Genomic DNA, 26,732 nt, shown 5'->3' on the forward strand with positions numbered 1-26,732 from the left:
ACACCAAACGCAGCCCACAAGCAGTCAGTCTGCCACGTGGGGGCAGTGTAGGCACACCTCAGGGACTCCAGCCACCTCGTTCTGACTTGCCATCATGGAATTTACAGCAGCTACTGAGAAACCAGGGACAGTGGTGGAGAGGCAACAGCACTCTAGTAGAAACAGACTTTTGCAGCGTTACATTCATCACGTTGCTTTGCTCAAGCTGCACCTGGTCCACTTGGAGTCAGGTGTTGGGATGAGAGAGGAAGCACTGGCGGCAGCTGGCCTGGCCTGGCCGTCACGGAGGCTAAGCCAGGCAAGCTGCTGAGGCCACCACTGTACCCAGTCCCTGTCCCCTGGTCCCCTTCCCTTTTCCCCATAACTCCTCCCTCATCCTTCACCCCACCCCCGTCGCCTATCCTCAGTCCCAAGTCCCCTATCTCCATCCCCCATCCCTGTCCTCTGGTCACTGCCCCCGGTCACGTGCTCTCATGACTTCCTCTCTTGCCATTTGAACATGTGTTGACCCAGCTCCTAATTTGACTTTCGGACAAATGAACAATCTGCCCAAGACTCCTGTAGTTCTCGCTCAGTTCTTCATGAAGAGCAGTCAGGACACCTGACCTTGGCCACCACCCAGATCACCACTGAAGTCACCTTTGCCAGCTGGGAGAGTCACCTGTCCCAGTCTAGGTGAATCTGGCCAAGGAGGGGAGCAGGTGGGGGTCGGGATGGGGGGGGTGTGTCACCACCAGGGCCCAAAGCTGGCAGAGATGGGGACCGTTACCCCTCACCTGGGGAGGGAGAGGGTTGCAGGTAGAGCAGAGGTCAGATCCGTTCTGCCTGCTGTGTGGCTGAGTCTGTCCCCATGGAGTCCCTGCTGGGTCTCCCCCTGTTCCCTCTGACAAGGTGCCCACAAGGCAGGGACCTGAGGAGCTGGGTGGTGTGTGCCCTCATACCCAGCCCCTCACACCACATGGCAGATGGGCCTGGAGCCAGCTTGGAGTTTGCTGCTTCTCTAGCACTTAAGTGCAGTGTGGACTTATGCATGCACATGTGAGTGTGCATGAGTATACGAGTGCACATGTGTGAGTGTGTGCGAGTGTGTTCATGTGATTTTTTGATCAGTGTCTGACCTCAGACTTGAGGCTCCAGGAAGCTGGCCCATGCCTGCCTTTAAGAGTGGGAACATACATACCTGGTGGATAAATAGGTAAAGGTGGTGATTCTTACGTGTTTGTGTGTGTGTGTGTGGGGGGGGGGGTAAAATATACAGAACATAAAATTTATATTTTAACTATTTTTAAGTGTTCATTGGTATTGAGCACATTCACATTGTGTAGCTGTCACCTATATCATCTCCAGAACTTTTCCATCTTCCCAAAAAGAAATTCTGCCCCATGAAACACTAACTCCCCATCCCTGTGTCCAGCCCTGAACCTACCATCTACTTCCTGTCTCTGAATTCGATGACTCTAGGGACCTCATATAAATGACACCACAGTATTTGTCTTTTTGTGACTGGCTTATTTCACTCAGTGTAGTATCTTCAAGGTTAATCCATATTGCAGCATTTGTCAGCTTTTCCTTTTTAAAACTGAATAATATTCCATTATATACCTGTACCACATTTTGCTCATTCATTCATTTGTCGGCCATTGTGAGTAATGCTGCTGTGAAGGTGGGTGCACAGATAAATATATCTTCAAGTTTCTGCTTTCAATTCTTTTGGTTGTGTACCCGGGAGTGGTGGATGATGTGGTAATTCTATGTTTAAATTTTTGAGGAACCTCCATACTATCCACAGTGGCTGCACCATCTTACATTCCTACCAACAGTGCAGAGGGCTCCAACTTCACATTACTTTTTAAAAAAAGAATAGCCATTCTAATGGGTGTGAGGTGGTATCTCATTGTGGTTTGATCTGCATTCCCCAATGTTCAGTGATGTTATGCATCTTTCCATGTGCTTTTTGGCTATTTGTATATATTCTTTAAATGTCTATTCAAGCCCTTTATCCATTTTTTAAATGGTTGTTTGACTTTTTATTTTTGAATTGTAGGAGCTCTTTATATATTCTGGATATTAATTCCTTAGCAGATATGTGATTTGTGGTTATTTTCTCCCATTCTATGATAGGTTGCCTTTTCACTCTTGTTAGTGTCCTTTGTGCACAAAAGTTGTACATTTTAATGTGTTTTTTCCTTTTATTGCCTGTGCTTTTGGTGTCATTATGTAGGATATCAATGCCAAATCCAATATCATGAAGCTTTTCCCCTACATTTTCTTTTAACAGTTTTGTCTTTTATGTTTAGGCCTTTGGTTCATTTTGAGTTAATTTTTGCATATGGTGTGAGGTAAGGGTCTGACTTTATTCTTTTGCTGTGGAGACCCTATTGACCCACCACTATTTGTTGGAAAGACTTTTCTTTTCCCGTCGAATCGCCTAGGCACCCTTGTCAAACATCATTGACCACACAAGTAAGGGGTAATTTCTGGATCTCTATTCTGATCCATTGGTCTAGATTGACCTGTTTTGTAGATAGGAAAATGGAAACCCAGAGAGGGCCCATAATTTGGCAGAGATCACATGATCGGCAGTGGTTAGGTTGGAGTTTTGACCCTGCCATGTCACACTGGGAGATGGGGAGTGAAGAGGGCACGTCTAACCTGTCAGCTTTCCCCACCAGGTGACACATAGGCCAGCAGGGGTGTCTTAAATAGCTGCCAATAATTGAGGAAGGCTTTCAGATGGAAAGTTCCTCTTGACATTGCCTTCAGCAATGAAGGTTGTTGGCGTCAGACAATTCAGGGGAGAAGGGAGAAGGTGCCAGTTCCTGCAGAGCCTGGGAAGGCTCAGGAAGGTGGTGGCAGCAAAGGGGGACAGAGGGCTGCCCACAAGGTTCCTGCAGGACAAGCCCCTCACCCCCAGGCAGGAGGTCAGAGAAACCACCATACTGAGAACATGCCTGCAATGCCCACCGCCCAACATGCCCACCCCTCAGAGTGCCTGTTCAGGGCAGTGCTCCCTCCTGTATGAAGCCCCACAGAGTTCGCCTGACGTTTGTGAAAGGCAATTGAAGTGTTTAGAATCCTACACTCTACAGCTGGCATCCCAGAGATGACTGAAGACACTGCATCCATTAGAAAACCAACAGATCCTTTAAGAAAGAAAGAATACAGAATGTGAATTCACTTGTAGAAATTAAAAATAGAATATCTGGTAGGGGAAAATGAAAGAACAAAACTATAGGGAAGAAAATTTAAAAACAAAGGTGGGGGGGGGGGCATTTTCCAGAACAGGTGAGGCTGGTTTGGAAGGAAGGGTGCACTGGTGTCCGGCACTGCAGATGGACAAGGCTGCCTTGAGGACCACAGGGGACAAGGAGACCCTAACCCTCCCGAGAGGCCTGGCACAGGCCCCCGTGAGGCTCGGGGACGGATGGCTGCACCAGGAGCAGCGAACGTCAGGCATGTGGAGGGAAAGCTGTTTCCATCTTCAGTCCTGTCCTTGTCTAGCCGTCTGCCAGCTGTGCAGGTGGACTGAGTCTTCAAGAGGTTTCCCCCACGTTTAGCTCCTGGAGGGTGTGCTCCAGCAAATGTGAGTCAACCAAGAGGAAGGCCCGGGCTCCAGGAACCGGAACCAACATGGGACAGGCCCAGGGTAGCCAGGGAGTGGGCAGCAGCCCGGGGGGAGCCGTCCCTGTGTGTGGGATTGAGACGGTCTGACTCATGGAACCCTGCGGAAGGGACAGCTTTTGCAGAGCTGCCAGAGGATGTGGAGGACAACAGCAGGTTCAAGGAAAACCAAGCAAATGGGTCTTTGTTCAGTCGGGCTGGGGGTGTGCAAGAAAGGAAATAAAATAGAGTAAGTATGTCAGGAAATAAAGTACAGTAAGCTGGCCCTCCCCCTTTCCCCCTCCTCCCCATCTCTTTTCCTCCCCCTTCCTCTATCCTCCCCCCTCCCCCCTTTCCTCTCCCCCTGCCCCTTCCCCTCATTCTCCTCTCCCCCACCCCTCCCCCTCCCCCATGGACTATGGAGCTGTAGCAGGGTACAAGGTGAGTGAAAGTTCCTGCACTGCCCCCACCGTAAACCCAAATGTCAGTTGGTGAAGGGCACAAAAGTGGCCTCTTCTTGAAGGAGACCTTTAAGCTGAAGGAGTAGGACAAGCCAGAATTTGCAGGGATGAGCATTCCAGTCAGAGGGAACAGCACCTGCAAACCCTGAAGGGTCTTTGCTCTGCCTTCTTCACAAGTGTGGGTCTCCCACTCCCCACTTCCTTGGAAGGAGAGTGCACCCAGGAGTGGCTTACCTGCTAGACACCCATGTTGGGTGAGACCCTGAGGTCTGCTTCGGGTGGGGAATCCATCTGGTTTCCTGCTAGCAGAGGAACCTGCAAAGTATGTTCACTTGGTTCCCCCCCCCCCCGCCCCCACACACACACCTTTGAGATGCATCAGCCGGCAGAGGTGGGGCTCTGTGGGGGGCTTTGGGCCACCAGAGGCTGGGTTATTGACACCAGGGAGGAGACAGTGGGCGGTGGAGGTGAGTGGCAGGGTCAGACCAGCCACTCCCCGAGAGCATGTCACCTCCTCGCCCTCTGTACCCATTTGCCAGTCGGCCACAACCACGCCTTTGGTGTTCAGGAACAACCCTTGAACTCCAATTAGTTGACTCAATGTCCCTGCACCAGTGGGGGCTCCTGGCTTCCCGAGATGGGTATCTACTGGACGGTCCTGCCCCTTTCTCCACCTCTGCCCTGGGACCTCCTGCGGGTGGAGTCTGGGGAGGCACCGGGAGCCGCAGTGGCTGCAGGGCCATTCTTGGAGTGGTCACAGCTCATGAAGCTAGCTGTCACAGCACTGAGCTCTCACCTGGGATGGCCACATCTGGATGCAGACGTTTGGGAGAGAGGGTGGCACCTGGGGGTTTCTCCTTCCCCAGCACCCATTCCTGCCACTCTGAACAGCTGGACCAGGAAACAGGCACTCCTCCTCACCTGGTGGGAGCAGGACTCCGCCTATCTGCAGTGGGGGGTCCTGACTGGAGGGAAAGAGAATGGGCGTCCCCGGGGGCAGGGGGGGGTGCTGAGGAGGCCTGGATCAGGGCCCCTGCACTGTGACGGGGCATGTCCGCTGCACCTGGACCCGAGTGGTGGGGGTACGGGCAGGGTGGTCCCGATGGGGAGGGCATAGGGGACGCCTGGATGTACACCGCCAACTGTTGTGTGCGCCCAGGACCTGTGTGAACAAGAAGTTGCCCAAGGGAAGATGTGCCCACTGAGCTCCTGGGAAAACTGCCTCGGATGGAGGAGGGCGGGAGCCACTTTGTCCTGGGGAGTCCCCAGAGGCTCCTAGCAAGGGCACTCCCCTGGGAGCCCTAGGACTGCAGGGGAGGCGGCCTACCTGGGGAGGGTCATCCTGTTTCCGTTTCCTGCCTGAGGCTTTGCACCCGGGGTGGCCGAGGTGGATGGCCTGTGCCCATCCAGGGCAGCTTGAGGGAAGGAGGGGGAGGTGGACGCTGGCTGTCGTCAGCACCTGGGGCTGTGCGGCTTCACCTGTCTGGCTGCAGCCAGTTCCCTGATGGGATGGGGTGGGTGGGTATGACTGGTGTTTGGACAACAAGGCTAGCAGGGGGTCCCCTGAGGTGTGGGGGTGCCGTTTTCCCATGCAGGGGAAGTGTCGGCTCTTACTACAAAGCTCAAATTCCTCAGGGTGTTCACCCAGGTGTCTGCCCTCATTCCTACATCCAAGGGCTCTACAGGCCTGGACTTCCCACACTGACCCAGGTCACCACTGCTACTCCAACAAGTGCTTACTTATTTTCTTTAACAAAGAGAAAAAACTACCAAAAAAGTACCACATGCTTCTTGCAAAAGATTTTTAAAAAGTAAAAAAAGAAAAAAGATTAAAGTTCTCCTGTAACCTGAGAGTTATCCAACTTTTCTGTGTATAGTTGTAATAGGCAGCTAGACACGTGAGCAGAGCAAGGATGATGGGCCTGGAAGCCCCAGATGGATGCCTCACAAGGGGCAAAACTGGGAAAACAAGGACCTCGCCGCCCGCAGGAAACCTGTTTTCCTCTAGCATATCACTGGTCGCGGGTTTGGATCTCTGACCTTTCATATCGCTGGTCATGCAGTTTAGACACCCCCCCCCCCCATTTTCCTCCTGAAAGATAGCATCTAGGCCTCAGTTGTGTTTCAGCTCCAAGTCCAGAAAAGCAGCAAAACCAGACAAGCAACAGTATGGCTGCCTCAGGACCAGCTGCATTGACTAATGACCTCGCCCTGAAAGGACACACCTGGGAGGCTGATACATATTCCATTGAGACCTTCTGAGACCTCCTTGAGATTTCCACCTGCAAGAGAGAGAGAAATACCCTCAACTCAAAGGACCCAGCACGCATCCTGGGCTCACCCCCGAACCTGTCTCCAAGGCCCCCTTTTCTCTGACTTCCCAGTGAGCCCAGCGGCCCCGCCCGCCCCGGCTCTCCTGCTGCCTCTATGCTCAGCCCTTCCTGTGTCACTGCCCCCAACTTCAATAAATGTCTCATTTGAGTGTGTTTTTGCTGCGGCCAATAAATTCCTGCTTGTTTTGCTGCACTGTTTCTTTGTTTGTTTGTTATTTTGTTTTGTTGTGTTAATCCTCACCCCAGGACCCAGTGAGGACAGGACGGTGCCTCAGAGTGGGCTGCGGTGTGGGGGGCCTCTCCGACTTTGGGCAGGGGCCTCAGGGTGTGAGGCCGGGCTCAGGGTGAGTGCCGAAAGCTCCGAGGAAGGACACGGGTCTGAGCCTCGAGGTGGGCGTGCGGGTAAAAGTCCAGAGGTCTCCACCGGGACGGAGGAGGACAGGGGCCTGAGGACCACTGTGGAAGAGTGGAGGACGAGGGAGCGTGCCCGAGGGGTGGTCAGGAAGAGGATCGTGCGCTTGGCCGTGCGGGTCCGGTGCCCAACGCGTGCGGGTTGGCAGAGCAGGGCGTCCACGCCGCGCGCACCCACCCGGTGGGACCCCAACTATCCCGGATTGGGACATCGCACGAACGACGCGGGGGTTCCTGGGAAGTTCAGGGTCCAAAGTATTACAATGTTGTAGTTTGTAAACCTTTTGATTCCCACTACAACCCCTTGGAGCAGGCGGGGCCGGACACGTTGTCCTCCTGTTACCTATTGGGGTCGGGACCTCCGCGCCCCCGCCCGCCGCTAGGTAGCCCGAGCCTTGCACCTGGGCCCGGCGCACGTGTGCGCTCCAACGACGCGGGCGCAGGTGGAGGAGAAGCACGCTGAGGACAAGGGCTATAGGATGAGAGGGGAGCATGGGGCCCTCGCGAGAGGCACAGGGCACCGCCCACCCTGGCGCGGACAGGTCCTGGGGAGGCCACCGGGATAGAGGGGCGCCGGGCGCGACCCCCGCAGAGGCGCACACAGACCGGGAGGACCAGGGCAGGCGAAGGGGCCGCGCGCGCGCCCCCTGCCGCCTCCGGGTCGGTCGGCTCCGGGGCGGGGCGGACTCGCGTGCCGGGGTGGGGCCGTCCCTTCCGCGGCTGCCGCGGCGCCTGGTCCCCGAGATGCGAGAGCCTGCAGCCGCGCTGCCACAGCTCCCGGCCCGGGCTTCCCCCGCGGGCGCGCCTGAGCCTCCGTGCAGAGCGGCCCTGGTAAGTGCCCTGGGCGGGCTCCGTGGCCCCGCTGCGCGATGGAGGCGCTCGTGGGGAGCCTTCCTGCCACGGGTCCTCCTACCCCATCCTTCCTTGGATCACCCTCCTCCCACCCCATCCCCACATCTCCAGGCCCTGGGGTCCGACGGGCAGCTTCTCACTTAAAAATAAAAAAGGGACTTTTGAGGACAGCCTGTCCACTTCCACTGACCATGGTCCCCAATTCTCCCCTCCAATAGCCTCAGTCCCCATTCCCCCTCCCCCCATGCAGGGATTTGAAGCTCCTGCTTGTGACCCACCCGCCTTAGGGCAGTTGGTTTAATTGCCCTTCAGTCTTAGCCCAGTTTCTTTCAGAAATGTTTTGGGCAGATGGTGGGCTTTGAACCCATGCCCTGAGCCCTCACCAGGGCAGCTGGGAGTGGAAGGCTGGGCCGGGGGCCCCCAGAGCCGGGGTGGCACAGCTCGGCCCCTGGCACAGCTCGGCCCCTGCTTCCTGGCATGGAGCACCGGGCTTGGTTCTCACACTTGGGAAGGGCGGAAGGGCCCAAGTTCCAGGAATTCGCTCCCTTTCAGTTAGTGGCACCAAGAAAGTTTCCCCCCTAAAGTCTTGGTTTGAGTGGCTGAAAATCCCAGGTTGTGGATACTTTGTGAGTGACACAGACCCTCAGGGACCTGCCCACCCTGGTGGTGCCCCAGTGACCCCCCGTTGGGAGGGGCTGGTGCTATTCAGGGTCAGAGGTCAGAGGCCTTGGCCCATCAGCCCCTGTTCCCTCCTGTTTCCTGGTTGGTTCCCAGGGCTAGGGCCGGAGGTACTTGTCCCCTGGAAGCATCCAGCAGGCCTCCAGCTGTGGGTGTCCTCGTGGGGGCGGGGGAGGTGGCTTCTGTGGGACCAGCCATGGCCTCTGGTCCTAAGTGTGCGCTGGGCATCTGTCCCCAGGCTCTGGGTACTTGACAGCTGTGAACTGGACTTCTCCACTGAGGGCACTCTGCAGGGGCTTCTGGCAGAGGCAGCTCCTAAACCTGGCTAGCCTCTGCCCCACGCCAGGCCTGGCCTCTGCAGGCTCCTGGGTGGAAGCCTGTTAGACAGGGTGGAGGAGACTCTGCGGTCCCACTGGTGGGCAGGTGCGGTCCTGGCGAAGGGTTTCTGCCGTCTCCTGAGGTGGCCGGAAGTCACCCTATTTTACAGAGCAGGAGTTCCAGGCGCTAACTGGTGGAGTCTGGACCCAGATTGTGTGTGGTTTCTGCCCAGGCTTGGTCCCAGAGCAATGATGCCCTGTGGAAAGAGGGTGGGGGTGCTGCTGGGTGGGGAGGAATTTTGTTTGTTTTTTGCTTTTATTTCTCTTAAAAGGACAGTTATTCCTTTTGCCTCTTGTAAGAGAAAGGTTTGTGCAAAAGTTCAGCTTTCTCTGGACACAATCAGCTCAGAGGTTGGTGGCGGACGAAGGCCCACAAGTTGGCTAGTCGGGCTCGGTGCACCTGTTGCTCCCCATATGTGGCACCCAGCCCCCTGCATGCCTCCACCGCTGCTGGAGGGACCTGGCCCTGGGCAGCCTCAGGCTACAAGGACCCTGACCCCCAGAGATGGAGAAGGAAGCTGACCCTGGGCTGGGGCCTGCGTCCCTCCCGCATGTCTGTGGGAAGGTTGGTTCCGTCCTAGGAGGCTTCACCTTTTTGAGGAGAGTGCACAAATATTCAGTAAAACGGAGAACCTACTGCGTGGTATCCGCCTCCTATATTTATGATTCCTAGGCTGGGAATTCGGCACAGATCAGACTCCAAGCTGTGTTACTCAAACTGGGACTGGGCTGGGGAAATGGTGGGGGGCAACTGTCAGCTCCGATATCCCCAGTAGAGAGGTACCTGGAGAGATATGTCTGTTCTTGGTGCTTTTTGCCATAACCTGTGTTTTTAGGGTCCTTTGAACACTGAGCTGGAGACACAGGGAGAATGTGGCTTGGTGGGAGCTCCTGCTGTGAGGAGGAGGGTTTTGGATGGAGAGCGAGGGGGTCAGTGCCGCCCTTCCTCGAGTGTTCCCTGATCCCCTGTCCATCTTCCCGGGTGTCCCCTCACCTCATATCCCTGCTCCGAGGCTCAGGCTCATTTGGGGAATGGTGCTGCTGGGGCAGGGTCTCCTGGGGCTGGTGCAGGTCAGCTGTCCCCTTCACCTTGGAACTTGAGGGGTGGCTGAATTGGTTACTAAGTGCCCTGCTCCTCTTGGGGTTCAGGGGAACCTCCCTGGCCTGCTCTCCCCCAGGCTGGCTCAGGACTCTCCTGTTTGAGTTGAAAGGCCTGCAGTTCAGATGGGAGGGTCTTGCATACAGGTGTCCAGCCATCGAGGGCCTGGCTTCTTGAAAAGTGTGGGCATGGTGGCTCTGGTACCGGTGAGCCTGAGAAGGCTGGGTCTTCTAAACCATCCATCCACCTGTTCCTGCTCCAGCCTGTGGCCACCTGGACCCTATCCCGGCTCAACCACCACAGCTCGTGGCTCAGGGCTCCCTGAGGCCTGGTGTACAAAATCGTGCAGTGGGTGGGGAGGGGGTTCCCCTCAGCCTGGCCTGTACCCGCTCTAATCCGGGACCCCTTGGGCCTAAACCGGCAGTTGGACATCCCTCTCGCAATCCGGGACTGCTGGCTCCTAACCGCTCACCTGCCTGCCAGCCTGATTCCCCTAACTGCTCTCCCCTGCTGGCCTGATCGCCGCTAACCACCTCTGCCTCGGCCCCGCCACAGCCACCGCCACCATGGCTTTGTCCAGAAAGGACGACTGGAAGGTCGTCTGGAAGATGTCTGGCCTAATTAGCATATTACCCTTTTATTTGTGCAATTACCACCTCTGTCTAATTCCAAAATATTTTCTTCACCCCAAATGGAAACTGTACCCATTAGCACTCACTCCCCATTCCTCCCTCCGGCCCCTGGCAACCATGAATCTATTTTCTGTCTCTATGGATTTGCCTGTTCTGGACATTTCATATCAACGGAGTCAATGTGTGCCCTTTCAAGTCTGCCTTCTTTCACATAGCGCCGCGTTTTCAAGGTTCACCCATGTTATAGCAACAGAACTTCACTCCTTTTGTGGCCGAGTCATATTCCACTCTATAGAGACCACACCTTGTTTATCCATCCCCCAGATGATGGACATTTGGGTTACTTCCCCTTTCCGGCTCCTGTGAATATGTGGCCATGAGCAATTGTGTGCCAGGTTTTCAGTTCTCTTGGACACCCACCTAGGAGTGGGGTTGCTGGGTCATATGGCGACTCTGCATTTAGCCTTTTGAGGAAATGCCACACTGTTTTGCGCAGCAGCCACACCATTTTACATTCCCATTGGCAGTGTACAATGGTCCCAATTGCTCTACAGCCTCAGCAAGACTTGTTGGATTATAGCCATCCCAGTGATATGACCTGGTATCTTATAGCGGGTTTGATTTACATTTCCCTAGTGACTGATGGTGTTTAGCATATTTTCATGTGTTTGTGTACTATTTCTATATTTTGTTTGGAAAAAAATTTAATAAAATTGTTTGCCCACTTTTAAATTGGGTTGTTTGTCTTCTTGTTGTTGAGTTGTAGGAGTTCGTTGTATAGTGTGAATACTAGATCCTTATCAGTTATATGATTGGTAAATGTTTTTTTCCCATTCTGTGGGCTGTCTTTTCACTTTTTTGAGAGTGTTCTTTAAAGCACAAGTCTTAATTTTGATGAAATCCAATTTGTCTATTTTTTTCTTTTCTTACTTGTGCTTTTGATAACATTTCTAAGAATTCATTGCCAAATTTAAGGTCCTGAAGATGTAGCCCTATGTTTTCTTCGAGAGTTTTATAGTTTAACTCTTACACTTTGGTCTTTTAACTAATGTTGCTTAATTTTTTTATATGCTGTCAGGTAGGGGTCCATCTTCATTCTCCGGCCTGTGATACCCAGTTGTCCCAGCACCACTGTTAAAGAGACTGTCCTTTCCCCATTGAATGGCCTTCGCACCCTTGTTGAAAACCAATCGACTGCAGTATGCCTATTCTTATGGCACATTTTGTCTCTTTTTAGTGCTTTGAAAAGTTATTATGGATCTTTTCACATCTTTTACAAAAGTGGGCACAATTTTGTAATGAGCCCAAGTTATTCTTCAGCCAGCATAGATGGCCAACCACCCATATTAGCTGATCCAATTCCATTCAGACACCACTCTGCTCCCTCGTTGTAGAAGCAAATCCCTGACATATTATTTCTTTCATATGTGTTTTAGTATCTATCTCTGAAATATGTGCACTTTAAAAAATTAGCTTTTTATACCCTTAATCTTTTTGTGTGTGATTTGAGAGACTTAAATATAAAGAAGTAAGTACTAGCTCCAACAGTGAAAAGAGACCCTGAAGGATTCTCCAGGCCTGAGCAAGTTGAGGAGCACACTTAGATGTGAAAGACCCTCCCCAAACCTTGGAGAAGGTATTGTTCAGCCCCCGGTTGGTGACGTTCACTGGGTCCCAGCCTCTTGGTGAAGTTCACTGGGTCCCAGCCTCTGGCAGTGGTGAGCAGAAACACACAGAAAGATCAGAAGCAATGGAACTTGAAGCCCCTCACTTTTGCACATTGTGCTAACTTAAAAGAAAAAATGCTTGAGGGGTGCAGCCCATCCGTGTGGATCTGGCAGGGAGGGTGAGTGTGGAGCCTGGAGGCTACCTTCTACCCCTTCAGGGGTAGTGTAGGACCCTTACCCCCCCCCCCACCTCCCTCCCTGGCCTTTGTGCTATCCTTGCCACACCCTTGACATTTACATGTGTTATAAAGCCATGATACAGTGTTATCATTGTTTTTAAACAGTCGATTATCTTTTAAAGATATTTAATGGCAGGAACAAATCTGTGCTTTGTGTTCCATTCTGTGTTCCATGTTACCATCTGGTATCGGTTTCCTTTGGCCTGAAGACACCCTTTCACATTTCTTCTAGTTGGGTCAGCTGGGTTCTTTCAGCTTTCATGTGTCTGAAACAGTCTTTATTTCACCTTCATTTTTGAAAGGTATTTTCACAGGGTGTTTTCTCTCTCCATGCTTTCAGGCTAGTGCCCCACTGTCTTCCGGCACGCATGTTTCTGACGAGGCATCTGCTGTCACTCTCACCTTTGTTTCTCTGCCCATTGACTGTTTTAAAGATTATTCTGTTTATAGCTGATTATTTGATTATGATTGTGCCCAGGTGTCATTTTCTTCATGGATGGGCTGTTCATGAGGGATATTGGTCTGTAGTTTTCTCTCTTCGAAATTGTCTTTGCTTTTTGGTAACAGGTGATACTGAACTTATAAATGAGTTGGCAATTTTTTATTTTATTTTTCATTTTCTGCCAGAGGTTGCAGAGAACTAGTATTATTTATTCCTTAAATTGGTAGAATTTACTAGTGAAACCATTGTTTTCAGAATAGACATAGGACTAAACATGCTATCTATTTTTTCTTGAGTGAGTTTTGGTAGTTGGTGTTTTTCAAGGAATTTTTCTATTTAACCTAAATTGTTGGATTTGTGGGTATAGTGTGTGTCTTGGTCAACTCGGGCTGCCATAACACTGTAGACTGGGCAGCTTACACAATAGAAATTTATTTCTCATGGTTCTGGAGGCTGGGAGTCCAAGATCAGGGTGTCATCTGATTTGGTTTCCAGTGAGAGTCTCTTCTTGGCTTGCAGATGGCCACCTTCACATGGTAAAGAGAGAGTTCTTTTTCTTCTTACCAGGGTAACAGAGCTCCATCTCATGACCCCATTTAACCTTAATTGTCTCCTGAAAAGTGCTGTCTCCAATATAGTCAAATAGAGGATTAGGGCTTCAACATATGGATATGCGGCGGAGCGGGGGCGGGGCGGGGGGCGGGAGGGAGAACAACTAAGTTCATAGCAGTATCATAGAAGTATTCTCTTCTTTTCCTTCTAGTGTATGTGGGGTCTATAGTGATGTCCCTTGTTCCTTGATCAGTCTGGCTAGAGGCTTATAAATTTTGTTGATCTTTATAAGGAACCAACTTTTGTTTTCATTGATTTTTCTCCATGTTTCTATTTAAATGTCACTGATTTTTTCCTCTTTATTATTCCCATCTTTTTGCTTGATTTGTATTTTTTTTATTCTAGTTACTTATAGTGGAAACTTAGATTACTGATTTGAGACATTTTTTTCTAATATAAATGGTTAATGCTATCAGTTTCCATCAAAGTACTGCTCAGCTTGTAACCTACAAAGTGTGATGTGTTGTATTCTCATTTTCATTTAGTCCAAAAGACTTAAATTTCTTTGAGACTTTCTCTTTGACCTATGGTTATTTAGACATAGGTTGCTTTCCAAATATTTTGGAATTTTTGGTATTTTTCCTAGTTTAATTCCATAATTGTCAGCAAATATACTTCATACCATTTCTATTCTTTTAAATTTGTTTTAATTCCCAGAATGTAATCTACCTTGATGAATGATAGGATGTGTACTCTGCTGTTGTTGGATGGAGTGTTCTCTAAGTTCCAATTCGTTCATGTCTGTTGTTTGGATGATCCATATCCTGTTGGTATTGTTTACTCATTGTCTTAATTACTGAGAGAGCAGTGTTGCAGTCTCTGATGAATTACCTTTTTATGTATTTTGCAGCATCCGTGTTGTTAGGTGAACACACATTTAGGATTGCTGTGTCTTCTTGGAAAACGGAACCGTCTGTCATCATGTGATATCCCTCTTTGTCCCTGGGAATATCCCCTTTTTGAAGTCTACTTTGTCAGATACTCATGCAGCTACTGCAGCCTCTTTGATTAGCGTTTGCATGATGTGTCTTTTTTCATCCACTTACTGTACCTGCTGATGTCTTTATATTCACAGTGTGTTGCGTGTATTTGAAGTGGGTCCATGACACATACCTGATATTCTCAGGGCACTTTCTGCACAGAGTGGAAGTTCTGTGTTTGAGTCTCCCTCCTCTTCCAGGTTGCAGGCGCTTGAGGCCAGGTGAGGGCTCCTGACCTCCTCTCCACATCTGTGGGCCCAGAACCTGGCATTGAGTGGTCACTGCACAGGAGTGGTCATATCTGCAGGATGTGAGGCCCCAGACATCCTCGCTGTGCAGAAGCCTGAAGTGATTGACACGCTGACCAGCCTCAGGGCACAGACAGTGTGACTGCCCCTCAGGGCCACTGCTTGGATTGGGGCACCTCTGTCCAGCGGCGCTGGTGGAGGCTGGCGGGTTTGGTCAGCTGGGCTTGGTGCAGCTGTGAGTTAGCGACCAAAGTGGAAGCCCCGCACTGTGGCCTAAGTGACAGATTTTACACAGAAAAGAGGAAGCCTATTGGCCCAGATTTCAGAGCCATTAGGGGGAGGATGGGAAGAGGAAGAAGACCCACCACAGAGGCCACCGAGAGAGGACACGCAGCCTTGGGCCTGCACGGAGCCTGCCGCTGTGCCCTGGCTGTGCGTCCTGCTCACGGGTCCACGTGGATCGGCTTCTGCGTCCTGAGGGCAGGCCCAGTACATTTGCCCACAGTCAGGCTTTCCGAGGGAGGCAGGGGCAAGAGCACAGGGTGTTCAATGTAGGGTGCAGTGATGCAGGTCCTCGGGCCAGGCTGGGAATGTGATGCTGCCCATCGAAGGGGAGATGTTGCCGGTGTGCCCTGAGTGAGAGGAGGCACGGGCAGCGCAGGCTTGTGCAGGAAGTGCCGTGGGCCAACTTGCTCGAGTGGCGATGGAGGAGTTGGGACCCCTGTACAGGGGGTGCAGGGCAGCATGACACCTCGATCCCGGCACAGGGACCTCAGCTAACACTGCTGCCTTGGGTGGTGCGGGGAGTCGGGTGGGCCCTGGGTCCTCTTCAACATGACCAACCAGGTGCTCCCTTCTTTTCCAGGCCGAAGATGATCCCGCCGGGGGAGTGCATGTACGCAGGGAGGAAGAGAAGGAAGCCCGTCCAGAAACAGTAACGTATTACCTTCTTTTTCTGCTGGTTGTCACCGATGAAGGGGGACGGTGTGTGCACTTTCACTGGCAAAGTGAATTTCAGGAGAGGTTTTGGTCACGGTTGCCTGAGGGATGGAGGGACCTGGGAGGCCTGGCAGGGCGTGCACACTGGCCCGCAGCAGGAGGCCGCCGCTGCCCGCCTGTAGGTGGCCACTGCTGTAGAGCCTGCTGTAGCTGCTCTGACTTTGATGACGGTGAGGTGAGGCCCAGTGATGCTTATTCGGCCAGAAGCCCCCATGGAGGGCTGCGATGTCACCGTCAGTGGTGAGCACCCAACCCCCTCTGTGCCCTGGTGACCCCCTGTCCTCAGTTGGGACCCACCCAGGGCTCCTTTGAGAGCCTCACCACAGATGGAAGGAGTGGGGGCTCATCTTCCCTGCCTGGAGCTTCCAGAACCCCCGCCACAGGCGGCTCCAGGCCCCCTTCCACCACATCACCACTGCTCACAGTCCCTCCGCCTGCCTGTGGCTGGCCCAGTGGAGCTCTGGGCCACAGAGGTGTGAGGTCTGTGGTAGCTGCGGGAATAACAGGGCTTAGGGGATGCCCTGCTGGGGGTCAGCAGAGAGTGGCATCCCAGTGGCCCACAGGCTCCTTCAACAGGAGTCCTGCAGGTGTCCGCCATCGGCTGGGGCTCTGTGTGAGTGTAATACAGCTGTGTGTGTGCAATACAGCTGTGTGAGTGTGTGTAATACTGCTGTGTGTAATACAGCTGTGTGTGTGCGATATAGCTGTGTGAGTGTGTGTGTAATTCAGCTGTGTGTGCATGTGTATAATACAGTTCTGAGTGACTGCGTATGTGCGTGGACTGTGTGTGTGGGTGCACACCGTCAGCAGCCTGTGTGTGGGTCTGTGTTCTTTGACCGCCCCCTGGCCTCATGCAGCTGCAGGATTCTGTGTGAGGTTCTCAGCAGTGTGGCTCCACAGCCCCAAGGAGAGGCAGCAAAGGCCTGTGAGGCTGGACTTTGGCAAGCAGATTTGTCACCTGAGTCTGTCGTGTGGCCCCTGTGGCCTCAGGGCACCACAGGCCTTAGGTGGGGCGGGTGCCAGGAACACAGGCACGGCGTGGTCTGCAGGGGAGGGCGGCTGGAGAATGGAGCGATGTGCACCTGGGTGAGGGCAAGGCAGAAGGCGCAGACTTGTGCCTCCTGCCAGCACCCATGGAGCAGTAGCAGGTTGTTAGCTTGCAAGAAGGTAAATTAAGGCCCAGCCCAACATGCACACTCATGCCTCACGTGGGACTGCTCAGTCAGCGGTGTGGGCATCTGTGCCACTACTGACAGGTCACCACACTGCCCCACATTCAAGGTGTGCCTCTTCCCCAGCTGGCACATATGTGGTTCAGGCTTTGGTATTTGGATGCTTTAGTCACAAGTGAGGTTTAAGAGCCATTGCATTTCCATCTCTGCGAACTGTGTTGATAACTTTTGCTCATTTTCCTATTAAGTTGTTAATGTTTCTGTGCTTCTTGATCCTTAGGAGCTTGTGTGTCAGGGAGACTAATTCTTGAGTGTGTTTCAAATACTTTTCCCCAGTTTTGATTTAGTTATGGTGTCCTTTGCCATGCAGAAACATTTAATTTTTATAAAGTTGAATGCATTAATCTTTTCCTTTGTGGTTAATTTTACATCATCATTAGAAATGTTTCATGTTTATAAGAGAATTTTGCAAATATTTCTTCTCAACTTTTATGGATTCCTTTAAAAAAGTTTGAATGTTGTTATTAACACTGTTATTGAATAATCAGTCCTTTCCTCCCTGATGTAAGCGGCATCGAGCATTTTAGACTCGGATTCAGGACGCTCATGGGGAGCAGCTGGGTGTGTGCATGCGTGCCGAGCATCTCCACAGGGACATGTTCCAGGAAACTGGGGGCCAGACGACTTCTGTTTTTGATGTTTGAATGCAGGGCACCCGAGCCCACAGCCCCTCCTCGGGTGTGAGCTACATCCCTGTATTCCAGCTGTGGCCTCGGCCTCCTTGCCAGGCCAGAGGGCTGTGGGGCTTTGGTCTGGCCCTGCCCTCTGGGGTGGGTGATGGGTCTGTGGGTGCCCATCTTTCTCCTGGAAGGTGTGGGTGAGAAAGTCGTGGAGCATGGGGCGGACAGAGGAGAGAGCATTTGCCTGGACTCACGAGTGTCCGGCTCCTGGGCAGAACCTGCTCCTCAGAGGCTTCCTCGGGCTGGATGCAGGGAGTGGACCTGGGTGCTGTTGGGTCCCCAGGGCTTCTGGGAGCAGCGGGGCTCACAGGGGGAGTGAGCGGTGGGCCTTCCCTTCTGTTGTCTGAATTTTTCATCTTTATTGGGCTATAACTGCAGTACCTTTGACTGCATGGATTTAAAGTGCACCATCCAGCCCTAGCTGGTTTGGCTCAGTGGATAGAGTGTCCTCCTGAGAACTGAAAGGTCCTGGGTTCGATTCCCATCAAGGGCACATGCCCGGATTACGGGCTCAATCCTCAGTAGGGGGCGTGCAAGAGGCAGTCAATCAATGATTCTCATCATTGATGTTTCTCTCTCTCCCTTCCTCTCTGAAATCAATAAAAAATATATGAAAAAATGAATTTTAAAGTGCACTGTCCGATCGGTTTTGACCTACGTAAACACCCGTGAAAATGTCACTGGAACCAAGGTCACAGACACGCCTGCCACTCCCAGAGTCTCCCTGTCATTCCTTCCTGTACCTCGTCCCGGCAGCCTCTGATGCCTCTTTCCCGCAGACTGGCCTGCATTTCTTGGAGGTTTCTATAGATGTGATCACACGCTTCTTCCCTGGGCAGGCGACTTTGAGATGCCTCCATAATTTGTGCATCAGTGTCGTGCCCCAGATGGGAACCCCACGTCCGTTTATTTGCGTGCAGATGGACACCCGGGCTGGTCCCAGTGTGGGGCCTTTGCAACTAAAGCTGCTGCGACGTTAAACGTGTGTGGGTCTTGGTGTGGATGTGCTTTTATTTCTCTTGAATAAATACCTAGGAGTGGAATCGCTGAGTCACATAGGGGGTGAGTGTTTAGCTTCTTAAGAAACCACCAAACTGTTTCCCAAGCAGTTGCACTGTTTACATCTGGGCGGCAGTCCTGGCTGCTCTGCCCTCTGTCCCCGACTGGGACACGGTCCCTTTGGCGTCAGCCATTCTGCCGGTGCTGTGGTGCTCACCTGCCTCTCCCCAGGGACTGCAGGTGTGGAGGACCTGTCCAGTGCTGATTTGCCAGCCACACGCCTTCTCCGGTGAAGTGTCTGCTTAAACAATGTGCCTATCTTACTGGGTTGTCTTTTCACTGAGCTGTAGCACTTCTTTGCGTGTTCTGGATACAAGCTCTTGTGAATACCATTTTTCCTATCTAGGGTTTCCCTTTTGATCTTTGTGAGGGTGACTTTCAAAAGACATTTCAACATTTTTCGTGAAGCTCAATCATCAATTTTTTTCTTTTATGATTTTGTGTGTGTGCTCTAAAAATCTGGGCTTCCCAGGGTCACTGAGATGTTCTCACATGTTTTCTTGTAGAGTTATACTGTAGGAGGTAGATTCAGGTCTGTGGTCCCTTCTGAGTTAATTGTGGGGTGTGGTGTGAGGTGAGGGTTGATGTTCACTTGTTTTCATGGATGTCCAGTTAATCAGCACCATTTATTAAAAGGACTTTTCTTTCCCTATTAAATTGCCTTAGTATCTTTATCAAATGAATTGCCCAAATATATGTGCGTTTGTTTCTAGACTATTTTGTTCCATTATGTTTCTATCTTGTCTCTAATATCAAATCCATCTTGAATATCGTAGCTTTAGAGAAGGCTTAAAATCAATAGGATAAGTCCTCCAACTTCGTTCCTCTTTTTTAATGGGTTGTTCTAGGTCCTTTTCATTTCGATGCAAATTTAGAATCAACTTGTCAATTTCTGTAGAAAGGCCTGTTGGAATTTTGATTGCATCACATTGAATCTATAGATCAGCTTAGGGGAGCATTGCCACCTTAACAATATGGAGTCTTCCAATCCATGAACATGGTATTTCTTTTCAGTTACTGAGGTCTTTTAAATTTTTTCTCAGCAATATTTTATGGTTTCAGTTTAGGTGTCTGGGATGTCTTTTGCTAGATTTATTCTAAGAAGTTCACATTTTTGGTGTCACTGCTTCCTTTGTAACTCTCCTTCCATCTGAGCTGGCCGGGGCTCCTCCTGCACTGTTCCTGCTGGTGGTGCTGGGTCCCTTGGCCCCACCACTTTCTGCTGAGTCTCTGTCCTAGGGGATTGGAGCATCCTCCACATGTCCCTTATCCCATCCATTCTCACCCACCTGGATGTGGATGGGCAGTTCCTGGCCCTTGGGGCTGGGGTGGGTGGAGGAACTGCATCGGGGGCAGCCAGGTGTTCTGAGGGAACAGAGTGATGATTGCCAAGCTCTTCAGATACCCATTTCTTCAGCCTGACCCCCAGGTGCCCCATGGAGGTGGGGGTGGGAGAATAGTCATGCTCAGCTCATTCTCAGATACATGCTCTCTGAGGAGACAGGTGGGCAACTGCTCCCCCAGGTCTACACAGAGGTGAGATTTGAGCCTGGGCTTCCTGCCCATTACCCGGCATCTCTCCTCTTCTCTGACCCCACACCTGCCCTTGATGCTGCCCTATTTCTGGGGTCACCTCAGGGGTCTTTCACTGACAGTGTGGGCCTTTTCTCAGTCCACATTGGAGACTGCTCGGTTTATCACGAAGTCTCTTGTGTACTTAGGTTGTGCCTAGTGGTGTTAGTAACTTTGGGGTAGAGCCCTTATTAAGACCAAGAGAAAAAGAAAGAAAGAAAAAAAGAAAGAGTGGATCTGAGCGTCAGCCTGTGGACTGAAAGGTCCCAGGTTCGATATCTCTGTCAAGAGCATGTACCTTGGTTGCGGGCACATCCCCAGTAGGAGATGTGCAGGAGGCAGCTGATCGATGTTTCTCTCTCATCGATGTTTCTAACTCTCTATCTCTCTCCCTTCCTCTCTGTAAAAAATCAATAAAATATATTTAAACAATAACCAAGAGATAAGAAAGAGAGAGAGAGAGAGAGAGAGAGAGAGAGAGAGAGAGAGAAAGAAAGAAAGAAAGAAAGAAAGAAAGAAAGAAAGAAAGAAAGAGAAGGAAAGGAGGGAGGGAGTGAGGGAGGGAGGGAGGGAGGGAGGGAAAGAAAGAGAAAGAAAGAGAGGAAGGAAGGAAGGAAGGGAGGGAGGGAGGGAGGGAGGGAGGGAGGAAGGAAGGAAGGAAGGAAGGGAGGGAGGGCAGAAAATGAAAAGATACCCAAAGATATAGGAGAAAATATTTAAAAATTATATATCTACTAAGGGACTGATATGTAGAATATATAAAGACCTCCTATAACTCAACAATAAAAACACAAATAACTCAATTAAAAATGGGCAAAGGAACTGAATAGACATTTCCCAGAGAAGATACACAAATTGCCAGCAAACACATGAACAGATGCGCAACATCACTGCTCACGAAGGGCAAGCAAACGAAAGCACATTGAGATACCGCTTTACACCCATGAGAATGTCTATTAGAATGAAAGGGGAAATCACAAGTGTGGGCAGGATGTGGAGCCGCTGAGCCCCTCCTGCTGGGTGTATGAAGTGGTGTGGCCCTCGTGGGAACAGTTGGGAAGTTTTTCAAAAAGTTAAACATAGAAGTACATATCAAGCCAGTTACTCCACTGCTGGGTTTGTGCCCAAAGGAACGGAACACACATGTGAAAACTGGTGTCTGTGTGGCATGTTCACAATACCCACCGGCGGAAGTGACTCAGATGTGCCTGGGCTGGCGAGGGGATGAACTAAGCGTGGTAAATCCATGCGGAGGAACATTATTCAGCCTTAAAAAGAACAAAGTCCTGATAAATGCTACGCCACGGATGACTCTTAAACACATGATGTTCAGTGAAAGAAGCCAGACACCAAGTCTCACATTGTATGGTTCCATTGATGTGAAATGCCCCAAGCAGGCAAATGCATGGAGCGGGAGAGCAGATGGCAGTTAGGTCAGTTAGTTAACATTGTATGAATTATATCTCAACCAGAAAAGTGACTCTGGAGTTGGGGCTGCAGGTCCTGCTGTGGGTCTTGTGGCCGAGGCCCTCAGACAGCACAGGGGACAGCTCTGTAGACAGAACAAAGAGGACGGACTGTTTAAGGGCTGCTTTCCGTGTGCTTACAAGTGAACACACTTAGGAAAATAGGAACTTCTGGACAAGAGACTCCAGCCCCTAGAGGCAGCGGGAGCCCGGGGGTGGGGTGGGGGTGGGGGGTCAGCCCTGGAGCCAGCGCCCCTCCCAGCAGCTTTAGCGGCCGTTTAGGGGCAGAAGGTTTCCTGTGGCGACATCTAGGAAGAACAAGGGGGAGAAGCTGTTCTGAGAGGTGGGAAGTAGGGTCAGAAGAAGGACACTGTCATCCTGGGGACCAGAGGGGCAGAGAGGGAGGTCACTGTGAGGCAGGTGGGGGCCTGGGGTGAGGGAGGGTGGACAAGGGACACCCCCTTGAGGGGCCAGCTGGTCTATTATGGGACAAGGGGAGAAAGCAGCCAGGGCCCCGCCCACCTGCACGGAGGCACAGCCCTTGACTTCGGCCTTGGAGGGGTAGGTGGGACAGCGCATGGTGCCCAGGGTCCTCAGTTATCCTCCCCTCATCCCTTTCAGCCCTGCTGTGTAGAGGAGAAACTGAGGCCCAGAGAGGCCACTTGCACCTGGACTGCAGGGCAAGGAATCCAGGTCCTAAGAAGGCCACGTGTTTAGACACAGGAATTACTGAACGAGGCTGAGCAGATACAGCCTAGAGCCAGCTGCCTTTCTCCCACTTCTGGGAAAGTTAGCACAGAGAGATCAAGAACCATGCTGGAGTCACACAGCTTGTACCGAGCCAGGTTCTCAGGCTACCTGATCTTCATCTCTCTGTTCCTTCCTCCCCGTAATGAGATAGAGTCACTGAGGTGCAGTTTCAGATTCTTAGCATGAACCTTTTCAGGAATGGGTGAGTTTTAGTTTGTTTCAGCACTTTTTCCCCTGGCGGCAGCTCCATTCTAAGCAGGGACAGGTCTCCCCTGTGTGGTCCATGGACTTTGGCGGAGTCACCCCAGTCTGACTGGTTGTTTCCCCACAGGAAGCCTTCTGTGGGGGCTGAGAAGTCAAACCCTTCCAAGCGGCACCGCGACCGCCTCAACGCCGAGCTGGACCACCTGGCCAGCCTGCTGCCCTTTCCACCAGACGTTGTCTCCAAGCTGGACAAGCTCTCGGTCCTGCGTCTCAGCGTCAGTTACCTCAGGGTGAAGAGCTTCTTCCAAGGTAGGACTCTCACCTGTGCCCACCTGTGCCCAGCTGGGTCTCACCTGGGTTCACCTTTGCTGGATGGACAGTTTGTGCCTCATGTCCTGTGTGACCATTTAGAGGAGGATTCGCTGACGGCCGAACCAGACAGCTCTGATGGGAGGGGCAGAGCCAGTCCCCCTCCCCCCCGCCCCCCTCCGCCAACCCTTGGCCTCCCTCCCTGCCAGGGCCTTGGGGCTTCCTCACAAACCCAGGGCTCCCGGGACCAGGCGGAGCTGCTTCGTGTCCTGCTGTTGACTGGAGTGAGCTGGGGGGCCGGCCTCCTGTGGTTGCTTTGCTCTGCTGGGTGCCTGCTGTGCTCCCCACACCTGGTGCTCCAGGTCATGCTTATTCTCCATGTGGCCTGGCTCAGCCCCTGAGAAAGAGATGTGCTTGTCACTTACCTTAAACCCTGTGACTGCCACTACCAGTGAACTAAGGGTGAACTTCTTACAAAATCATGGGCTTAGGATGTTTCTTCAGGAGCAGGGAAGGTAAATGTGTCAACGGGCATGCGTTGACAACAGGGAGGGGTGGGGACTGCAGTAAACTGTAGAGTTCCTGCTCTGCCTGCCGTCCACTTTTGTTGCTCTTCATGCTGCTCAACAAAACGCCTTGGGCTGCAGTGAGGATGGACAGTGGGTGAGGGCTGAGGCCTGGGACCATGTGAACCAGGTCTGTCTACTTTGCACAGCAGTGGGAGCTGTTTGTACTGAGATGTATCTGGGCTGAGAGTCAGCCTCTGCCCACGGCTAGCTTTCTCTGCTCCTCCTGGCGATGGGGGCCGTTTTCCCGAGGACTCAGCTCTGCTCACCACGCACTCCAGCTGGACAGCATCACCGATCCCTCCTCCATAGGCCGTTGGCCTTCATTTCCTCTCACGGAGCTGGAGCCCCAAACCCTCTGGCCACTGCTGGCCTCTGAGGGCCCCACTCTGTGTGAGATCTCTGCACGGGTGGTCTCGGCTCCTCCCGGCCTCTTTGTGAAGCCCACCCGTCTGTGTTCCCCCTCTGCTCCGGGACATGGGCCCCGTGGTGGTGGTGTGGGGCTGATGCCGAGCCACGCTGAGATGTCCCATCATGGAAGGGCCATCTGCCCCCGGGAGGCCGAGCACACAGGCTGTGTGGCCGTGGGATGTGCTGAGCTGGGTGTGGTCCTGTGCGCTGGTGGCTCAGGTATCGGCCATGCCCGGGGCTCCTCTGGGGTATCCCTGCATTCCTGTGCCTCCCAGGCCACCTGCCTGTGCCCACCCCACACTCATGCCTGTGGACACCTTAGACAGGCATGTGGGCTGAGCTATTGCCGCCCGGCCCCCTCTTCTCTGTGAGCACCCAGGGTTCCTGGAGAAGCAGCTACAGCGGGTTCCCGTCTCCAACCTTTATAACTGCCAGGGCCCTGGGTTCTCTGACTGGGTTCTGGGCCCACATTCAGAATCGTCTGAGTTGAGTTTGGATTCTCCTTCTCGGTGTCCACAGTATCAGGCTCATGTCCTGTCTGTCCCGGAAGTGCCTTTATTTCCTTACGTTTTGGGTTACTGGTTGCCCTGGGACCTCGGGTCTCTGATGAGCCCACAAAAACTTGCAAACTTGAAAATTTCTCTCGGTGCTTTGTTGTGAGGTGGAGTGAGGGGCTTCAGGCTTCTGTATTCCAATTAGAAGCTGAATGTGATGTCCACTCAAGTGGATTTGAATCACACTCCTTTCAAAGTTAAAAATCAACAGTCACCGCCAGTGGGGCTTCCGAGGGGACTCGAGAGCGTGGATCCAGGTCCTGTGTGGGCTCGGCACTGGCCGCCGGGTCCGGGGGCTTGGAGGAGACCCGGTGTGGCAGCTTTCTGACTTGGAGTCAGGGCCCTGTCCAGGCCTCCCACTGGCCCTCCTGTGTCCCTTCAGGGAGGAGGGTCCGTCGTGGGTGTGTGTGTGACCGTTGTCACAGGGGCCCTGCTGGCTCCAGGCACCTCACATGGCCCTTATAAAGGGTGTTGGCTGTGGGGACGCTGGAGAGGGCGCCCGAATGGCATTAACACTCAGCATTGTCCCTTGACCCTGCAGTGGGGGCCTCCTCGCCATCCCCCCCTCCCCCACCTCCCGCAGGCCCTGGCCGGCCCCAGTGCCCTGGAGTTGAACACGCGAATGTGTTGGCAGCAGGAATCTCTGAATGGAAACATTCCAGGGGTTTTGTTTCACTTTCCAGGGATTTTAATTTCATACCAAAATGTATCGATTTTATAAATAGGAAAAACTTAAATGTGTGGAACAGCCGAGAAAACTTCTCAGCGCTGCTGTCGTCTGGGTGTGGGGCTTCAGGCTCCTTGTCCTGGACCCAGCTGAGCCGGGGCTGCTGGGTAGATAGTTCCAATTAGTCCAGTACTTGTTAAAATCGTCACATCGTTCCTCATGTATGAGTGTTATAACCACACATTGCACAGTAATTTATACAATCGGGGCTGAGCAGACTGCGGGGGCGGGGGCAGCACCCCCCAGGCAGCGCAGGAAGCCTGCTGGGGGACCGGTGACGGAAAGAAGGAATTGCGTCTCATCGGAAAAGCTGCCTGACTCTGAGAACCGGGACAGTAGATGTTACTGTGCCCTGACTGCTGGGCCAGAGGGCTGTGTTCACGGAGCTGAGAGTCCCTGGAGGGAGGCCCCGGAAGCCCTGCAGACGCAGAGCACGTGCTGCAGACACACGCCAGCCCTCAGCACCCTCTGCCTGGCCTGAGGCTGTGGGGGGCACGTGCCCATGTCCCGGTGCCCGAGTCTCCCCTCACCAGGCCCCGGTCCCACGCCTGGTGCTGAGGTCAGTTTGCTGCGGTGACCTGGAGCCTTATCAGGTTGTGCAGGACGACTGTGCTTTTCCAGGAGGGCTGTGATGTGACGAAGAGGTGGAGGAAGTCACACAGAATGACAGCGCGCCATCGCATGGGGCGCCAGACCTGCCTCTGGGAAGCACCTGTTTTATGGCTGCAGCTACTGGGCTGTTTGGACAGCTCAGGCAGGTTGGGGGCAGCCCGATGGGGTGGTCAGTTCACCCTCCTCCACTGGCACACCCACGAAGACCAGACCTCCGCCCAGAGATTGGGAGGGACCCGGCACTCCCTGTCGGGACCAGTCCAGCTGTGCCCAGCCAGGCCAGGGTTGGCAGTCTTGGAAAGACTGCTGTTCCCAGGAGTCCAGATGACTGTCCAGGTGTCCACCTGAATGCCTAGTTTTTAACCAGAAGCAGAGTGACAGTCCCATGTCACGCCGACCCCACAGCCCCCAGTGGTGCAGGGCCCCTGCCTGAGCCTGGGAGGCAGCTCCCTGCTCCGCTGCAGGCTGGCCTGGCTCCTAAGCTCACAGAGACACCGTGGGAGCGTCGAGACTGTCACCACCGAGTGAAATAACAAACCTGGTTCCGCCAGCGCACCCTTTCTATCAAGGCTTCCCAAGGTGTACATTTTAGAGAAAATTCTAAACGCTTTCCTCAATTCATTTCCACTGAGTAGTTAGAAAAAAGCCAAGCTATAAAAATTGGATCTTAATCTGTGCTTCCTGACTCAGAAGTGGGTGAATTAATTTCATTACCGCTTCTATAAAAAGTCACCTTTGGGAAGGACATGAACTGGAAAGTTTCATCTTCAAAGGGTAACAATGACCTGAAAATTTCCAGTAATGTTTAGTGTTGACTTTCATGAATTTTTAAAAGGCAGCGGGATTACTTTATTTTATTTTACTGGTTTTTGCACAGAGCAAAGGGACGGTGCTTCCGAGTTATAAACCCTCTGCTTGTACCCAAGAGCAGAGTTTTCCACTCGTAAATCTCACCATTCA

The 26,732-nt window shown here is 52.4% G+C and overlaps 1 protein-coding gene across 2 annotated transcripts in view; it reads left to right on the forward strand.

The window, feature by feature from the left end:
* Window positions 1-7,534: 7,534 nt before the first annotated feature.
* AHRR (aryl-hydrocarbon receptor repressor) overlaps window positions 7,535-26,732 on the forward strand; it is a 70,311-nt gene continuing 51,113 nt past the window's right edge. Inside the window, exons 1-3 of one of the 2 annotated variants that reach the window (XM_023751812.1) lie at window positions 7,535-7,636; window positions 15,497-15,570; window positions 22,721-22,902. In XM_023751812.1, coding sequence (XP_023607580.1) covers window positions 7,550-7,636; window positions 15,497-15,570; window positions 22,721-22,902 — 343 coding nt within the window. In that variant the 5' untranslated portion in view covers window positions 7,535-7,549. The remainder of the gene's footprint in view (window positions 7,637-15,496; window positions 15,571-22,720; window positions 22,903-26,732) is intronic. The other variant, XM_006081438.3, reaches the window with a different exon arrangement.

This window comes from Myotis lucifugus, unplaced genomic scaffold, assembly GCF_000147115.1.
Source record: "Myotis lucifugus unplaced genomic scaffold, Myoluc2.0 scaffold_0, whole genome shotgun sequence".
Classification (NCBI taxonomy): Eukaryota; Metazoa; Chordata; class Mammalia; order Chiroptera; family Vespertilionidae; genus Myotis; species Myotis lucifugus.